The 18,602-nt window shown below is 54.0% G+C and overlaps 1 protein-coding gene across 2 annotated transcripts; it reads left to right on the top strand.

Moving 5' to 3' along the window:
- The first annotated feature begins 554 nt into the window (after positions 1-554).
- TNPO3 (transportin 3) lies at positions 555-18,546 on the top strand. 2 transcript variants are annotated; one of them, XM_085510807.1, is made up of 23 exons: positions 555-799; positions 3,343-3,543; positions 4,159-4,232; positions 4,473-4,629; positions 5,224-5,367; positions 6,068-6,243; positions 7,483-7,621; positions 8,318-8,464; positions 8,680-8,787; positions 8,936-9,027; positions 9,613-9,752; positions 9,833-10,024; positions 10,743-10,834; positions 10,953-11,029; positions 11,724-11,784; positions 11,864-12,004; positions 12,875-12,991; positions 13,348-13,442; positions 14,067-14,223; positions 15,179-15,346; positions 15,992-16,104; positions 16,522-16,618; positions 18,010-18,546. In XM_085510807.1, the coding sequence occupies exons 1-22, from the start codon at positions 674-676 to the stop codon at positions 16,580-16,582; spliced, it is 2,778 nt and encodes a 925-aa protein (XP_085366933.1). In that variant the 5' UTR covers positions 555-673; the 3' UTR covers positions 16,583-16,618; positions 18,010-18,546. The 2 variants fall into 2 exon arrangements, with proteins under 2 accessions (XP_085366933.1, XP_015709521.1); XM_015854035.2 differs by having other exon boundaries at positions 17,974-18,546.
- The last annotated feature ends 56 nt before the right edge of the window (positions 18,547-18,602 follow it).

The following is an 18,602-nucleotide window of genomic DNA, read 5'->3' as shown; positions in this document are numbered from 1 at the left end:
TGAGGTTAATGGGATCCCAATGGGGTTAATGGGATTCCAATGAGGTTAATGGGATCCCAATGTGGTTAATGGGATTCCAGTGGGGTTAATGGGATCCCAGTGGGGTAAATGGCATCACAATGGGGTTAATGGTATCACAATGAGGTTAATGGGATCCCAATGAGGTTAATGGGATCACAGTGGGGTTAATGGGATCCCAATGGGGTTAATGGGATCCCAGTGGGGTTAATGGGATCCCAGTGGGGTTAATAGGATCGCAGGGGGGTTAATGGGATCACAATGGGGTTAATGAGATCCCAGTGGAGTTAATGGGATTCAAATGAGGTTAATGGGATCCCGGTGGGGTTAATGGAATCACAATGGGGTTAATGGGATCCCAGTGGGGTTAATGGAATCACAATGGGGTTAATGGGACCGCAGGGGGGTTAATGGGATCACATTGGGGTGATTTGACCGGAACTTTGTTTCCGGGAGGGAGCGCTATTGGCGTAACACCGGCGAACAGGAAATTAAGAGCGGAACTCATTTCCTTGCGGGGCGGAACTTCCCGTTTCGAAGTTTCCGGGGGGAACACATTTCGCGTCGCACCGCCGCGCTCCGGTACCGGCGCGTAGGCCCCAAAGATGGCGGCGGGAGGAGGAGGAGGGCGGCCCTGAGAGCGGCGGCTGCGGCCATGGAGGGCGGCGGGGCCCAACCCAGCTTACAGCTGGTGTACCAAGCCGTGCAGGCCCTTTACCACGACCCCGACCCCAGCGGCAAGGAGCGGGCCAGCTGCTGGCTGGGCGAGCTGCAGCGCTCGGTGCGGGGAGGGGGCAGCACGTGGAGGGGGGGGGGGGGGGGCGGGGAGTTGGAGCTGGGGGGGCGGCGGTTCTGGGAGGTGAGAGGGGCGGGGAGCGGCGGGGAGCGGCACCGGGGGGGTCCGGTGGTCACACAGGGATGGCCCGGTGTCCTCATAGGGGAGACAGGCTGGAAAGCTGGGCTTGGGTGAACTTAATGAGGTTCAGCACGGCAAAGTGTTTGCATTTGGGCTGGAAGAAGCCCAGGCACCTGTACAGGCTGGGAGGAGTGGTCCTTAAGGACCTGGGGGTCCTGATGGACGAGAGACTCAACATGAGCCAGCAGTGCGCTCTGGCAGCTCAGAAAGCAAATGGGATCCTGGGCTCCATCAGGAGAGGGGTGGTCAGCAGGGACAGGGAGGTGATCGTCCCTCTCTACTCTGCTCTTGTGAGGCCCCATCTGGAGTACTGTGTCCAGGTGTGGAGCCCTCAGTACAAGAAAGATATGGAGATTATGGAAAGGGTCCAGAGGAGGGACAGGAAGATGATCAGGGGGCTGGAGCACCTCCCCTATGAGGACAGGCTGAGGGAGCTGGGTTTGTTCAGCCTGGAGAAGAGAAGGTTGCGGGGTGACCTCATTGCAGCCTTTCAATACCTGAAGGGAACTTACTCCCAGGAGGGGAGTAAACTCTTGGAAAGGGCTGACAATAGCAGGACACGGGGAAATGGTTTGAAGTTAAAAGAGGGAAGATTTAGGTTGGATGTTAGGGGGAAGTTCTTCACTAGGAGAGTGGTTAGGCCCTGGAACAGGCTGCCCAGGGAGGTTGTGGATGCCCCGTCCTTGGAGGTGTTCAAGGCCAGGTTGGACGGGGCCCTGGGCAACCTGATCTAGTAAAGGTGTATGTTTGGTGGCCCTGCCAGGCAGGGGGGTTTGATCTACATGGTCCTTGAGGTCCCTTCCAACCCGGGTCATTCTGTGATCTGTGAGACTCGGTGCTGCCGGGAGTGTTCTCGATCCCTCCTAAGAGCTCCCTGGTGCTCCCCAGTGCTCCTCTGTGCTCTCAGCGTGGCCGTGGGGTGTCATGGTGCCCTCCAGGAGTGGCTCAGTGTCCCCCAGGGCTTCCTTCACTCCCCATGGAGGGTTTCTGTTCTGGTGCCCTCAGTGGGTCCCGATACCCTCCAGGCGCTCTTAGTATGGCTCTGATGCCCTGAGGAGTGTCCTGGTACCCTCCAAGAGCTCCCCAGTATCCCCCAATTGATCCCCGGTGCTCCTAGTACAATCCTAATGCTGCTCAGTAATTCTATGGTGACCCCAGAAGGTCCCCTGAGCTCCTGATACAGCCTTGGTGTCCCCCAGGAGCTCCTGGAGTGGCTCTGGTGCCTTCCAAGAGGTCCTTGATTCCCTTTTGGACTCTCCCTCTGCTCCGGGTATGGCTCTGTAGCCCCCCAGGAGTGTCTTGGTCCTCGTGGTTGGCAGCAATGGAGCCATGCAGAGGTTGAGCTGCAGAGCACATGGAGCTGTGGGCTTTAGGGAGGTGGAAGTCCCAAATGCCTTCACTGTTCTCCTGCCTCACAGGCGTCCCATGGATGTAACCAAGCTCCAAGTGTTTTGTGGCTGCTGCTGTGCATAGAGCTGTGAGCACGGTTGGTTTTTAGTGATGGCTTAGTGCAGTGTGGTTGTGCTTTGAGGTGGATTTTTGGCTTAGTGATAGATAGGAGCCAGGCAGGGCTCGTGTTGATGGCTCATTCTGATACGGTGTTCCTTGGCTCTATTCCTAAAGCTAACGGAATGAGAATATGGAAGTGCAAGGTAGAAGGGTAACCCCTAATTAACCTTAAGAAACCTTTGGCCGTGGTATTTGTTCAGGTTAGGGGCTTCATTAGGGCCTTGGTCTTTATTGGAGCACCCATCTTGGTTGTTGTGGTGTTTGTCATCACCTTCAACACGCGGCCTTTGCAGCCCAAAGTCATTTTGGAAGCCTGGGTGGGACTGGGAGGTAGAAGAAATCCTCACACAGGCTGTGGAAGGAGCTGAGTGTGGGGAAAGGGAGGAGCGAGCCTTCCTTTTCAGTATGCAGTCGGGGTTTAGGGTTAAGATTTTTAGTTTAGGATTAGAGTTATCACTTTAGGATTAGTGTGTTAGGGTTTGCATTGAGAAGGTTTGGAGCAAGGTGGGCTGAAGGCCCCTGCCAACCCCAGACCACTGAGGGGCTGCAGGAGCCCCCCTTGCTTGAACCATTCCCCAATCCCATGATGGATCCACCTCTTCCCAGCCTCACTTCTCATCGGTTAAACCCTTTGGGACTGTGTCTGGTGCATGCAGTGATGGGAACTAATGGGAACTATTGGGGCTAAGGGAAAGAAAGGTGGATTTCAGAGGAACAAAATAATTTCACTGAAACAAAAACTGGCGCTCCAGTTGGGTGCCACCATCAGCCTCAGCCCCCATGTCCAGTGTTCAGTAGACCAATATTTGGTGACGGGGAGTTCATCGTGTGGCTAACGGTGTTGGTGCAGGGAATGTAGAGGTGTGTTTGCATCTTTAATACTCTGCCTTCACCCACAGGTTCATGCCTGGGAGATCTCAGACCAGCTCCTGCAGATCCGGCAGGATGTGGAGTCGTGCTACTTTGCAGCGCAGACGATGAAGATGAAGATCCAGACCTCATTCTACGAGCTCCCCACCGACTCACACGCGTCCCTGCGTGATTCTTTGCTGTCCCACATCCAGAACTTGAAGGACCTCTCGCCAGTCATCGTCACCCAGGTAGGGGGAGGCTCTGGGGCTGCTCCCAGCAGGGTTAGGGCTTCCCCTGGAGCTGATTTTTTTCCACCAAAGCTCTTCCCGAGGTCTTCTTGGCTGCTTTTCCTCCAGCGTAGAGCAAGGAGAGCCAAGCACAGGATGCCAAGCACAGGATACTGTTCCCTGTCTCCATCTGATAACTGTATTTAAACTGATCAATGCTTTGTCCCCATTGAATTGATTTCTGTATCCCCTGTGGACACTGTTGTGTTCTGGGAAACCCCTCCCATCCCATTATCCCAAATCTCAGTGGTGCTGTGCGGCCCAGCCAAGTCTTTAAGTAACCCAGCACCAAGCGTGGGGCACCGAGCCTGCATCAGCTGTGCAGCAGGGCCATTGGGCTGCCAAACCTGAGCTCATTTTTCCCCCTAGTACTATTGGAACACAGACAGCAAGCTGAAGGAAGGGAGCCCGCAGAGCTCCTCCTGCCAGCTGGCTGGGAATGCCCCTCCTGAGCTGGGGTGGAAGTGCTCAGTGAGATGGGATGGCTGGGTAGCAGAGGGGCACAAACATCCCACAATGAGGGATGTTTGAGGGTTTTGCATCTCCACTCTAAGCTGTGTTTTCTCTCCTTCGCAGCTCGCTTTAGCAATAGCAGACCTGGCCCTGCAGATGGCTTCTTGGAAGGGCTGCGTGCAGACGCTGGTCGAAAAGTAAGTGATGGTTTGTGTCTGCTGGTGGACAGACCTGTGCGATCTGAAAAGACACGTGGCAGCAAATGGGGCAGCAATGGGGGTGTTTCTGTGGCTCAGTCAGTAATGAGGAGCTTCTCAGGTCGCCTCTGAGTAGAGGTGGAATTCCCATCCATCACTCCACATGTGACAGCGCTTAGAATTCCACATCTACGTTTCTGCCCCCTGCCCACGTGCTCTCTATGCTCTGGTTGCTTCCAGGTACAGCAATGATGTCACCTCACTGCCCTTCCTGCTGGAGATCCTGACGGTGCTGCCCGAGGAGGTGCACAGCCGCTCGCTGCGCATCGGGGCCAACCGCCGCACCGAGATCATCGAGGACTTGGCCTACTACTCCAGCACTGTTGTCTCACTGCTGGTAAGGGCATGTGCTGCAGTACATGGGGCACGTTCTCCATTGGGTCTTCTCCCCATTTCCCTTCCACCCCAAACAGTTCTGGGATAGGAGGTCCCATCCACCTCAGACAGTTTTGGGATTGGATTTCCTTTCCACACCAAACCATTCTGGGATAGAGGGTCCCCTTGGCCCCAGACCATTGCAGGATTGAAGGTCCCAAACCATTAAGTGATTTGTCTTCTGGTTCTCAGTGTTTGAGTACAGATAAATGTCATTAATCTCATGGCTGTGGGTCCAGCCATGGGCTGGGCTGAAGTGCAAAACCTGCCTTTGGAAATTTATGAGCCCAGTGAGGATCTCTGGAAGCCCAGCATGACCTTTTGGGTGCCTTAGGATCCTAGAATCGTTAAATCTTAGAATACCCCAAAGTTGGAAGGGACCCGTGAGGATTGTTGAGTCCAATTGGCTCTGCACGGCAGCACCCAGAACCCAAACCGTGCGTCCCTTGGGGGACACGAAGGTCACCCCGCAGAGTCTCCAGGATGGCTGTCTTTCCCCAACCTCATTTCTCAAATCATGTGGGTGCTGCAAGTGGTTTTTCTTGTCTTGCCGTAGATGACGTGTGTGGAGAAAGCAGGCAATGATGAGAAGATGCTCATCAAAATCTTCCGGTGCCTGGGGAGCTGGTTCAACCTGGGGGTCCTGGACAGCACCTTCATGGCCAACAGCAAGCTGCTGTCACTCCTTTTTGAGGTGTTGGTGAGTATCCCTCCTGTTGTGGTGCTCTTAAGTCCATATGGTGCTGCTTCTCTTCCTATAACTCCATCCCATGTGTTGGATGGGAATGTTCTGGGCTCCCAGTTTTGGGGGTGGCGTGGCTGAGTAATGCCATTTCCAGCCTGTCCGGGGATCACCACCACGGCCAGGTTTGCAGCTTGGTCATTGGTTTGCCATAGTCATGAACTGAAGTTTCGGGGTTACATTTGGTTTGAGGAGTTGTCTGTATTCCTTGGGTAGGAGAAAAATGTATTTTCTTCATCTATGTTCTTCTTTGAACAAACTGCGTTTGCTTAGCACTGAAATCAATGCTGAAAATCAGGTTTTCAGCAGAAAATTTAATTCCCTTGCTGACACTTTTATTGCTTAATTCCAAAGGGGTTTTTGTGCTTTTATGCACATGGCAGAGCACCAGCAGCAAAGGGATTCTGACGTTTTCTGGAGGTGCAGCCCCACGTTGTATCGCTTCCTCCCCTCGTTAACAGGAAGCTCATTTGCATCTGTTCCATGGTGCAAATTAAACAAAGGACAAATGCAAACAAGAGCTCCTGTTCAGCAGAAGGAGCAGACAACACTCAATGCACGTCCTGCAGTGCTCTGGGCTGCCCCGTGTGTGGCACAACATACAGATCTGTCTCATTCTCCCAAACCCATCTGCCCTTTTTCCTCCTCCTCCTTGCAGCAACAAGACAAGACCTCCTCCAACCTACACGAGGCCGCCTCAGACTGCGTCTGCTCGGCGCTCTATGCCATTGAGAATGTGGAGACCAACTTGCCCCTGGCCCTGCAGCTCTTCCAGGGAGTCCTCACCCTTGAGAGTGCCTACCACATGGCCGTGGCACGGGAGGACCTGGACAAGTGAGTGACTGTGTCTGGAGCAGCAGGAGTTGGCTACTCTGCTCTCTGATGTGGCTATTTTGGGGATTTGCTGCATCTGTGTTGTTTTCCTTTCTCACCTTTGTGTTCTGCTCATGGTTCTGCGGTTCCAGAAATCTCCTACCTTGTGTTCCAAGTTCCATGCAGATGAGTTTCCCATATTTTAAGATGTTTCTCCAAAGCAAAAAAGCACCTGAAGCCATTGAGGATCTCCAACCCACTGGGTATCCCAACACAACAAGGGAATCTCAGACCCACTGGGGATCCCAGCACAAAAAGGGAATCCCAAACCCACTGGGGATCCCAACACAACAAGGGAATCTCAGACCCACTGGAGATCCCAACGCAACAAGGGAATCCCAAACCCACTGGGGATCCCAACACAAAAAATCCCGAACTCATAGGGGATCCAAACATAACAAGAAGCACTTAAAGCTGTTGGGGATCCCAAACCCATTGGGATCCCAACACAACAGGAAGATCCCAAACCCACTGGGGATTCCAAACCCATGGGTGGTCTTGGTGCAACAAGAAGCACCTGAAGCTGTTGGGGATCCAAATGCAACGAGAAGCACTTGAAGCCACTGGGGATCACAAACTCATTGGGGATCCCAACACAACAAGAAGATCCCAAGCCCAATGGGGATCCCAATAAGAAGCCCTTGAACCTGCTGGGGATCCCAATCCAAGAAGATTCCAAATGCATTTGGGGATCTTTCTTTTCTTCCCATGGTTCCTTTGTTTCCAAACATCTCTTCCCCACATTTTAAGCTCGTAGCAACTCAGCAGGGACAGAGCCACATCACAAACCCCAAATCTCCTTCATAGATTGGTTTGGGGTAGAATAGGCCTTCATTCTCAGAAGGCTTTGAGGTGGAAAGAATCTTCCATTCCAGAGTGTCAGGGATTATGTATTTACCCTTTTTTTTCTTTGGGATTATTGCTTCTTCCTGGAGGTTGGGTTGGTTTATAAATCAGTCGTGTGTTTGTCCTTGGGTTCATCACTCCTTCCTTGGGTTGATTTGTAGAGAGTAATTGTGTTTGTGTTTGGGACCATTGCTCCTTCCTCGGGAACTTTGGTTTGGTTGGATCTATGGGACGCTTAAACAGTTGACAGTGTCCCATGGTCTGAGATAGGTTCTGGGACCCATTGCCCACACAACCCACTCCATGCTCCCCACCAACCATCCCCCTGACCCACACCTTTCTTTCCCTCCACAGGGTGCTCAACTACTGCCGTGTGTTCACTGAGCTGTGCGAGACCTTCCTGGACAAGATTGTCTGCACGCCAGGCCAGGGGCTGGGCGACCTGCGGACGCTGGAGCTGCTGCTGATCTGTGCAGGGCACCCACAGTACGAGGTGGGCACGGGGTCAGCCCCTCCTTGTCCTTCATCTTCTCTGTTGGTTGTCATTGTAAGGAGAGCTCCATCTTCCTCATGGCCACCCTTTAAGTCCTGGGGGTGCTGCAAAGAGCCCTTGCTGAGCCTTGTCTTCTCCAGGATGATGAGAGCCAACTCCTTCTGTCCTTTTTAGAAAGCAGATTCATCCTGGCCTTCCTTTTGGGGCAGGTCATTCAGCTTATCCCATCCTTCTTATAGGGCAGATCACTTCTTCTATCTCATCTTATCCTTCTTGTAGGGTAGGTCACTCTTTCCATCCCATCCTTTTTGTAAGGCAAGTCACTCCTCCATCCCATCCCATCCCATCCCATCCCATCCCATCCCATCCCATCCCATCCCATCCCATCCCATCCTTCTTGTAGGGCAGGTAACTTTTTCCATCCTAACTTTCTTCTAAGGTAGGTCACTCCTCCATACCATCCCATCCTTCTTGTAGGGGACAAATTTTAGATGACCTCTGGGTTTAAAATCCTTTTCTAATTGACAAGTAGATTGACGAAGCTGCGTGAAACACTCGGTGTTTTGCCATGGGTGGAAGAAGCAGCAGTGCCAATAGAAATCCACAACCCCATAAGCCCTCAGAGACCCTGTATGGGAAGCCCTGCAGGCAGTGTTGATCACAAATCCTGAATTTCTCTCCTCCCTCCCCATCCAGGTGGTCGAAATCTCCTTTAACTTCTGGTACCGCCTGGGGGAGCATCTCTATAAGACGGAAGACGCCGTCATCCATAGCATCTTCAAAGCCTACATCCAACGCCTGCTGCACGCACTGGCCCGGCACTGCCAGCTCGACTCAGACCACGTAAGGCCACATTCTTTATGTCATTTTCTGTTTTCCACTTGCTGCGTTTCCTCTGGGCTCCATCCCACTTCCCCACAGTATTTCCCACACTGAGACATGCTCCGCTGTGTCCTCCCAGAGGTGTTTCTGCTGGGACATGTCTTGTTGGAGGGTGGGAGCTTCTCCTCCTTTCCCACCCTTCTCCCATTTTATTCTCCCTGTCCCCTCTATCCCAGGAGGGTGTCCCAGAGGAGACGGATGACTTTGGCGAGTTCCGGATGCGCGTCTCGGACCTGGTCAAGGACCTCATCTTCCTGGTGGGCTCAGTGGAGTGCTTCGCACAGGTGTGTCTGCGTTACCTCCTTGTGCCCTAAAACATGCAGACACCCATACAGGGTCCCAAAACCCTGGGCTCAGGAGGGATGCTGCTGTTTTGGGGTGAGATTGGTAATTTTGGGGCTTTTTTGGGGGCTTGTTTTCTCCCTCTTGCAGCTCTATGCAACGCTGAAGGACGGCAATCCACCCTGGGAGGTGACAGAGGCTGTCCTCTTCATCATGGCCTCCATCGCCAAGAGCGTTGACCAGTGAGTGCTTCTGGGGGACTCTGTAGAGTTCATGGGTGCTATTTCCAAACTGGGGATCCTCTGTGATCCCATTTCTGAAACTGGGAACATTTTGTAATTCCACTTCCAAACTGAGGAATGCTCTGTGATTCCATTTCTGAAACTGGGAGCATTCTGTGATTCCCAGATACGTCTGGAGATCCCTTTTCCAACTCAAGGTGCTCTCTGATTCCATTCTTGGGATATTCTGTGATTCCGTCCTCAGTCTAGAATGTATTATTGTGCTATTCCCAAACTGGAGATGTGTTCTGTGTCTCCATTCCCATCCTTGGACCTTCTGTGACTCCGTTCCCAACCCAAGGTTCTCTGATTCCCTTCACAAACTGGGATTCCCTTCCCAAACTGAGACGTTCTGTTACTTCATTTCCAACCTAGGCTGCTGTATGATTCTGTTCCCACCAGAGATACTCCATGTTTTGATGCCAGCACTGGCTGCCATGTACAGGGGGATCTTTGTGGAGTCAGGGGGGTCAGGACCCTGTTAATCCCTCTGCCTCGTCCTAAACCATTTGCCTCATTCTAATCCACCCCCACCTCATCCTGCAGGGAGAACAACCCGACGCTGGTGGAGGTTCTGGAGGGAGTGGTGCGGCTCCCTGAGACAGTGCACACAGCCGTGCGCTACACCAGCATCGAGCTGGTGGGCGAGATGAGCGAGGTGGTGGACAGGAACCCTCAGTTCTTGGGTCAGTCCTTCCCAGTGACCCCCTCCCTTGCTCCCTGCCCCACTCCCTGCACTCACCCTGTGGTTTTTCCTCCTCCATAGACCCTGTGCTGGGCTACCTGATGAAGGGGCTGTGTGACCGAAGGTTGGCTTCGGCCGCAGCCAAAGCCATCCACAACATCTGCTCGGTGTGCCGCGACCACATGGCGCAGCACTTCACCGGGCTGCTGGAGATCGCCCGCTCCCTCGACTCCTTCACACTGTCCCCAGAAGCTGCAGTTGGGCTCCTCAAGGGTGAGTGAGGCAGGAGGGGGCCTTGACTGGGCCAAGTCAGGCTCTGGATGGGCTGCGTCAATGAGTTGTGTCTAGTTGGTCAGTGGGGCTGTGTTGGATGGTGGTCAGTGGGGCAACAGCCAGTTGGTTAATGGGACAACAATTGGTCAATGGGGCCTTACTAGGTAATGGTCAGTGGGGCCACAGCCAGTTGGTCAATGGGGCCTCATTGGTTAATGGTGAATGGGGCTGTGTTGGTTGGTGGTCAATGGGTCTTTGCCCAGTTGGTCAATGGGACCACATCAAGTTAGTCAGCAGGGCCGTGGTGGGTGGTGGTCAACAGGGCTGCTTCCAGTTGATCAACATGGCTGCGTCCAGTGGATCAGCAGAGCCAAACAGTTGGAAGGTCTGTTCCCTTCTTGTTGTGTTGGGATCCCCAATGGGCCCTGGTGCTTCTCACTGTGTTGGGATCTGCAGCGGGTTTGGGATCTTCTTGCTGCATTGACATACCTGATGGCTTCAGGTGCTTCTCATTGCAATGGGGTCCCTGATGTCTTTGGGTCCTTCTTGACTTGTAGGAACAATCATAATAACAGGGCAGCCATGGGGCATGTGCAGAGGGATGTATGGAAGGAGTGTGTGGCTAAAGAGGCAAAATAGTGTTTTTCCACTCGTGTAGCAATACAAACAGCATTGGCTTTACTTCCCCCACCTGAAAACCCATGCCTTTGCCTTGCAGGGACAGCGTTGGTCCTCGCCAGGCTGCCCCTGGAGAAGATCTCTGAGTGCCTGAGCGAGCTGTGTGCTGTGCAAGTGCTCGCCCTGAAGAAGGTACAGCCACGGCACCAGGCTGGGATCTGTCCCCAAATGACAGTGACATCCCCCTGTGTGGGGCTGCCATGGGGACAATTCCACTGATCCCCCTCTCCCCCTTGTCCTTTTTCTGCAGCTGCTCTCACAGGAGCCGAGCAATGGGCTCTCCTCCGACCCCACTGTGCCCCTGGATCGCCTTGCCGTCATCTTTAGGTCTGAGGTGTTCTTATCCCTGTTGTGCTGCCATTCTACTCCTACCATGTCCCAATTGTGTCCCCATCATGTCCTGGTCATGTCCCAGTTGTGTCCCCATTTCATCCTGGTTGTATTTCCATCATGTCCCAGTTGTGTACTGGTTATGTCTATCGTGTCCCTGTCCTATCCTGATTGTGTCCCTGTCCTGTCCCGTTCATGACTCAGTCTTGTCCCCATGCTTTCCTGGCTGCGTCCCTGTCTTGTCCCCATTCCATCCCTATCATGTCCCTGTCTTCTCCTATTCTGTCCTCATGTTGTCCTGTCCTGTCTGTGTCTCATCCCCATCCTGTTCCAGTAAAGTCCCTGTACTGTCCCAGTTGTGTCTCCATTTCATTCCAGTTGTGTCCGTGTGTTGTCTTCATACTGTCCTGGTTGTGTCCCCATTCCATCCCAGTCATGTCCCTGTGTTATCCCTGTCCCGTCCTCATTCTGTCCCTGTCTTGTCCTCATCCTGTCCTGGTCGTGTTGCTGTCATGTCCTCATTCTGTCTCGTTTGTGTCCTGATTGTACTCCCATTCTGTCCCCGTTACATCCCTGCCACATCCCTACTCTGTCCCTGTCCTGTCTGCATCATGTCCCTTTCCTATCCCCATTTCCCCTCCCATCACACCTGTGTTGCTTGGAGGCACTTACCCCACTCTGTTCCCTGCAGGCACACCAACCCCATCGTGGAGAATGGGCAGATCCACCCGTGCCAAAAAGTCATCCAGGAGGTGAGTGCAGAATGGGACCCGGCAGCACCCCCTGCAGCCGTGTGGGGTGCTGGGTGTCACCTCGACCCTCTGCCCCCAGATCTGGCCTGTGCTGTCTGAGACCCTGAACAAGCACAGCGCTGATAACCGCATCGTGGAGCGCTGCTGTCGCTGCCTGCGCTTCGCCGTGCGCTGCGTGGGGAAGGGCTCTGCTGCACTGCTGCAGCCCCTGGTCACACAGGTATGGGGAGAGGGGGGAGCAGGGGGTGTACAGAACTGCAGCTGGGGCTGGGGAGGGGGGAGACCAATGGGATTGAGACTGGGGAGGGATAAATGGGGACTGGGATTGGGACTGGGGAGGGAGGGGGGAAAACGGTGGGATTGGGAAGGGGGAAGGGAAGCCAATGAGATTGGGACTGGGGAGGGTGGGGTGGGGGATTGGAATTGGGAAGGGAGGGGGGAAACCAAGTGGGACTGGGGGACGGTTGTGTGGGATTGAGATTGGGGAGGGATAAATGGGGACTGGGATTGGGATTGGGGAGGGAGGGGGGAAACCAATGGGATTGGGAAGGGCAAAGGGAAGCCAGTGAGATTGGGACTGGGGAGGGTGGGGTGGGGAACTGGGATTGGAATTGGGAAGGGAGGGGGGAAACCAAGTGGGATTGGGGGGACGGTTGTGTGGGAACTGGGATTAGGATTGGGAAGGGATAGGGGAAGCCGGATGGGATTGGGGAGGGTTGGGTGGAAATGGGTTGGGATGGGGAAACCAATGGGGCTGGGGAAGTGTAGGTGGGAACTGGGATTTGGGATTGGTGAGGGATGGGAGGGGAACTTAATGGGATTAGGATGGGATGCATGAAACTGCATCTGGGATTAGGGAAGGATGTGGGAATCTGAAGCTGGGATCGGGAAGGGGTGCAGGGAACCTTCTGTGGTTGAAATGGGACATAGGGAGTTTCAGCTGGAGTGGGGAAGGAATGGATGAAACTGCACAGGTGGAACGGGAAAGGGATGTGGGAAAGGGATGTATGAAGCTTCAAATGGGATTGGGAAAGGATGGGGGGACACCATCTGGGATTGGGAAGAAGCTGCAGTGGTGTGTTTTCCGCAGATGGTGAGCGTGTACCGGGCGCACCAGCACTCGTGCTTCCTGTACCTGGGCAGCATCCTGGTGGATGAGTATGGGATGGAGGAGGGCTGCCGGCAGGGGCTGCTCGACATGCTGCAGGTGGGGCTCATCCCAGCCCTCTCCTGCAGTTCCTGAACCCCGATCTATCCCCAGTCTTATAATGCTAGAACCCCAATCCTTGCCCTAGTCCTACAATTCCAGCCCCAATCCTGCAGTTCCAGAACCCCAACCCATCCCCAGTCCTACCATCCCCACCCCAATCCTTCAATTCCAAAACCCCATCCCAGCCCCAATCCTTCAATCCCAACCCCAAACCTGTGAGCCCTTATATGGGGAAGACCAGGAGAGCAGTTTGGGGCTGGGGTCACCAAGTGACATAATTGGCCCAGACTCCTAATTACCAAGGATGCCCAATTAATTGCCAAGGAGCCTTAATGACTGTTGTCCCCCCACAGGCTCTTTGCATCCCCACCTTCCAGCTCCTTGAGCAGCCCAGTGGCCTCCAGAACCATCCCGACACCGTGGATGATCTTTTCCGCCTTGCAGCCAGGTACCTGTGTCCCCACATCCCAAAATAGCCATGTCCTCCATGTCCCTGAATCCGCACATCCCCATGTCCTCCATATCTCCATGTTCCTGCATCTCTGTGTCATCTACATTTCTGTATCTGCATGTCTACAAGTCCTCCGTGTCTCTCTGTCCCTGCATTTTCTTGTCCCCAGGTCCTTTATGTCCCCGTGTCTAACTCTCCCTGCATACCCATGTCCCCAGACCCTCTCTGTCCCCGTGTCCCTGCATCCCCATGTCCCCCATTTCCTGCATCCCCATGTCCTTTTTGTTTCCCTGTCCCACATGATATCCCCATAACATGCTGTCACCACATCCCCCTGACCCCATGTCACATTATATCTTCCTATCCCTCTCCCCAGAACCCATTGTCCCCTGTCCCAATGTACCCATATCCCCCTGTCCTCACCCCTTTGCCCCCCCCATCATATCCCCCCATCCCTTTGTACCCATACCCCCCTGTCCCATCATCCCCACATCATATCCCTCTGTCCCCGTGCTCCGCCCGTCCCCACACTCCATCCCCATGTCATATCCCCACACTCTCCTCTCCCTGTACCCCCCACCCCCCATCCCCCCGCCCCCGTGGCACTGTCCCTGTCCCCAGGTTCATCCAGCGCAGCCCGGTGACGCTGCTGCGCAGCCAGGTGATGATCCCCATCCTGCAATGGGCCATCGCCGCCACCACGCTGGACCACCGCGACGCCAACTGCAGCGTCATGAAGTTCCTGCGTGACCTCGTGCACACCGGGGTGGCCAATGATGTGAGTGGGGTGGGATGGGGGGAAGGGGACAGGGCACCGAGATTTGGGGTTGAAAGAGAACGTGGGGAAGGATGTGACATTGGGAGAGAATGTGGGGTTGGGTTGGGATGTGGGATTGTAGGTTGATGTAGGTTGAGAGGGGATGTGGGATTGAGTTGGGAGAGGATGTGGGATTGGGAGAGGATGTGGGATTGGGAGAGGATATAGGTTGAGAGGGGATGTGGGATTGAGTTGGGAGAGGATGTGGGATTGGGAGAGGATATAGGTTGAGAGGGGATGTGGGATTGAGTTGGGAGAGGATGTGGGATTGGGAGAGGATATGGGTTTGAGTTGGAAGAGAACATAAGGTTGGATTGGAAGAGGAAGTGGGATTGGAAGAGGATGTGTGGTTGGGAGGTCAAAAGAGGATGTAGTATTGGGAGAGGATGTAGGGTTGGGTTTGTTGCGGTTGTAGGGTTAGATTTAGGACTGGTTGGGACATAGGATTGGGGTCAGAGAGGAAGTTGGGGTTGGAGGTGATGTGGGTTAGGGTTAGAATTTTGGGGTTAGGGTTTGGAGATTTGGGGATAGCATGATGTGGAGATGATGGTGGGTTGGGATCGAAGATGGTGTGGGGTCAGAGATTTATGGCTAGAAATGTAGGGTTAGGGAGTGAAGGTTTGAGGTCAGTTTTACGGTTAGAGTAAAGGTTAGAATTGTGGGGCTGGACTTGTTTCGGGCTCAGGGTTTGGGTTTTAGGATTAGGTGAAGATAAAGGTTTTAGGGTCAGGGTTTTAGGGTTATGGTTAGCATTAGGGTTAAGCTTAGGGTTTTAGGCTTAGGGTGTTAGGGTTAAGATTAGGGTTTGGGTTTTAGAGTTAGGGTTTGAAGGTTGCGGTTTCTGGTTTGGGATTTTAGGATTAGTGTTAAGATCAGAGTTTCAGGCTCAGGATCCTCATACCTCATCCCCCTGCAGCACGAGGAGGACTTTGAGCTGCGCACGGAGCTGATAGCGCAGGTGCTGCGGCAGCTGGGGCAGCAGCTCGTCTCGCAGCTCCTGCACACCTGCTGCTTCTGCCTGCCACCCTACACACTGCCTGACGTGGCCGAGGTGCTCTGGGAGATCATGCAGAGCGACCGCGCGGTGAGCACACATCACCATGTCCCCTCTGTCCCCACAGCCTCATGTTCCCTCTGTCTTCACAACCCTGTGTCTCCAACATCCCCGTGTCCCTGTCCCCATATCCCCAGCATCCTCACGCTCCTTTATCCCTGTGTCACCCATATCTCTGTATCCTCACATCCCCCAGATCCCTGCATCTTTGTGTCCCCATGTCCCCCACATCTCTGTGTCCCCATGTCCCTATACCCCTAGCTTCTCCACATTCCCAAATCTCAGTGTCCCCACACCCTCATGTCCACCAGATCTCCATGTCCCTATATCCCTGTGTTCCTCACATCCCCATGTCCCCAAGTCCTCAATGGACCTGTGTCCTTGCATCCCCCCCATCTCCATATCTCTGCAGATACACATCCCTGTGTCACCACATCCCTGTGTTTCTATATCCTTTATGTCCCTCACATCTCCATGTTCCTGCTTTCCTGTATCCCTATATCCCTACTTCTCTGTGTCCCCATGTCCCCACATTCCTGTGTCCCTACGTGTGTCCACATGTCCCTGCATCACTGTGTCACCCACATCCCTATGGTGTCCCCATGTTCCCCCATCCCACAGAGTGACCCAGGGGGAGCACAGTACCCTCTTCTCACTTTTCTCCCCTCCCTGCAGACCTTCTGTCGGTGGCTGGAGAACTCCCTGAAGGCGCTGCCAAAGGAGACGACAGGGGGGGCCATCCAGGTGACGCACAAGCAGCTGACAGATTTCCACAAGCAGGTGACGAGGTGAGAGTCCAGAGACCCCAGTTAGTGCTGGGAGCCTTGCTCTCAATTAGTGACCAGAGTCTGGACCCCATTATCTGATGGGACCCCAGACCTCAATCTGGGATCAGAGCCTGGGCCCTGATATCTGATGTGACCCTAGACTCCAATATCTGATGGGATCCCAAACCCCAGTTTGGGATCAGAGCCCTGACCCTTATAACTGGTGGGACCCCAAACCCCATCTTGAGATGAGATCCCATACCTTGGTGTCTGATGACCACAGACAAAAATTTGGAATCAGAGCCCGGACCCCAATATCTGATGGAATTGCAGACCTCAGTTTGGGATCAGAGCCCACATCCCAATATCTAATGGGACCCCAGCCCCTGATGTGTCCCTGTGTGTCTCCCACCCCTCTAACACCTCCTCCCTTTGCAGTGCGGAGGAATGTAAGCAGGTCTGCTGGGCTCTGCGGGACTTCACACGCCTGTTCCGATAGCCTGCGCCCTGCACCCGGCACGGTGCCTGCTCCCAGGTAAGGCACAGGAGACCAGAGGCCACCATGGGGGCAGCAGACCCCCAGGGGCATTGCTGGGGCTGGGGACATCACATTGGGATGGGGGAACTGTGTGGGATTGGGTTGCATTGGGGACATCATGTTGGGTTGAAGACATTGTTGTATAGGTTCAGCTGGGGATGTTGGACTGGGGACATTGCTCTGGGATGGGGATATTATGCTGTGTTGAGGACATGATACTCTGTTGGGGACATTGATTTGGGTTCGGTTGAGGACATCGTGTTGGGATGGAGCCATCAAATTGGGTTGGGAACATGGCACTGGGTTGAGGTCATTGTTCTAGGTTCAGCTGGGGACATCACATCAGGTTGGGGTCATGGGGCTTTGTTGGGAACGTTGTGCTTGGCTGGGGACCTTGTGTTGAGTTGGATTAGTGACATGGTGCTAAGTTGGGGTGGGGATGTTGTGCTGGGTTGGGGGGCATGGTGCTGGGTTGGATAGGGGACATGGTGCTGGGTTGGGGACATTGTGCTTTATTGGGGACAATGTTCTGGGTTTGATCAGGAACATTGCATTGGGTTGGGACATGGCACTGTTGGGTTGGAGGACATCATGTTGGGTTGGGGACATTGGGTTAGGTTGAGGACATTGAGTTGGGATGAGTTGGGGACGTGGTGTTAGGTTGGGGATGTGGTGTTGGATTGGAGACATTGGGTTGGGGATATTTGTGCTTTATTGAGGACATTGTCTGGGTTCAGTTGGGGGCATCATTTTGGGTTGGGGTCATGATGTCGGGTTGAGGACATTGGGTTGGGGACATTGTGTTGGATTGGGTTGGGGATGTGGTGCTGGGCTGGGGACATGGTGTTGGGCTGGGAGCATCAAGTTGGGCTGGGGACATGGTGTTGGGTTGAGGACATCAAGTTGGAATGGGGACGTGGTGTTGGGTTGGGGGCATCAAATTGGGATGGGGACATGGAGTTGTGTTGGGGACATGGAGTTGTGTTGGGGACATGGTGTTGGGTGGGAGCATCAAGTTGGGTTGGGGACATGGTGTTGGGCTTGGGGACATGGTGTTGGGTTGGGGCATCAAGTTGGGTTGGGGACATGGTGTTGGGTTGGGACATCAAGTTGTGTTGGGAGCGTCAAGTTGGGTTGGGGACGTGGTGTTGGGTTGGGAGCATCAAGTTGGGATGGGGTCATGGTCTTGGGTTGAGGGCAAGGCACTGCACCAGGAACATGGTGTGTGGTTGGAGACATTGGGTTGGGTTCAGCTGTGGACATCGTGTGGGGTTGAGGACATGGCATTGGGTTGGTTGGGGCGATGACCCCCTGCAGCCCTCCCCATCCCTGGAACATCCCTTAATTAACAGAAGACAGAAACAAAGCCGCCATGATTGGTTCCGCAGCCGTCGCCGGGGGCCGCACTCACTCAGCACCAGAGCAGCGTGCGTCCCAACACTGCGACCCCCCCAGAAACAAACCAACCCAACCCCCCCACAGCGGGACTGCGTCCTCAGCAAGCGCCAAAAAGTACCAAACTTCCCTGAAACGACACCAAGAGAACCCAGGGAAGAGCTCTGGGAGGGGGGCGGGCGGCCGAGGTTGGGGGGGGTCCGCACTCCCGGGGTTGTTTGGGGGTGGGGACGCGGACTTGGCGCGGGGACGCGGCCGCGTGGGTCGGACTGCTTAAAATATATATTATATTTTTTTTTTCATTTTTTTTTCCCCAAATTTGGTTGTTTTTTTTTGTTTTATTTTTTAATTGTTTTTTTCTTTTTTTTTCTTTTGTTGAAGGTTGGGGGGGGGGGAGGAGAGCGCAGGGTTTTGGGGTGGGGGGTTCGGCCGTGCGAGTGCAGGGGGACGGGGCTGGGGCCGGGTGTGCGGTTCCGTTCTGGTGTTGTAGCCATCTTGAGAACAATAAAAAAACAAACAACAACAAAAAAGATGCAAAAATGGGTTAAAAAAAAAGGAAAAAAAACCAACAAAAAAAACCACAACC

The sequence above is a fragment of the Coturnix japonica genome, chromosome 1 (genome assembly GCF_054131305.1).
Source record: "Coturnix japonica strain WE chromosome 1, WE-NBRP24, whole genome shotgun sequence".
NCBI lineage: Eukaryota > Metazoa > Chordata > Aves > Galliformes > Phasianidae > Coturnix > Coturnix japonica.
Note: the sequence above shows the minus strand (reverse complement) of the source record. Positions and strands in the feature narration are given on the sequence as shown.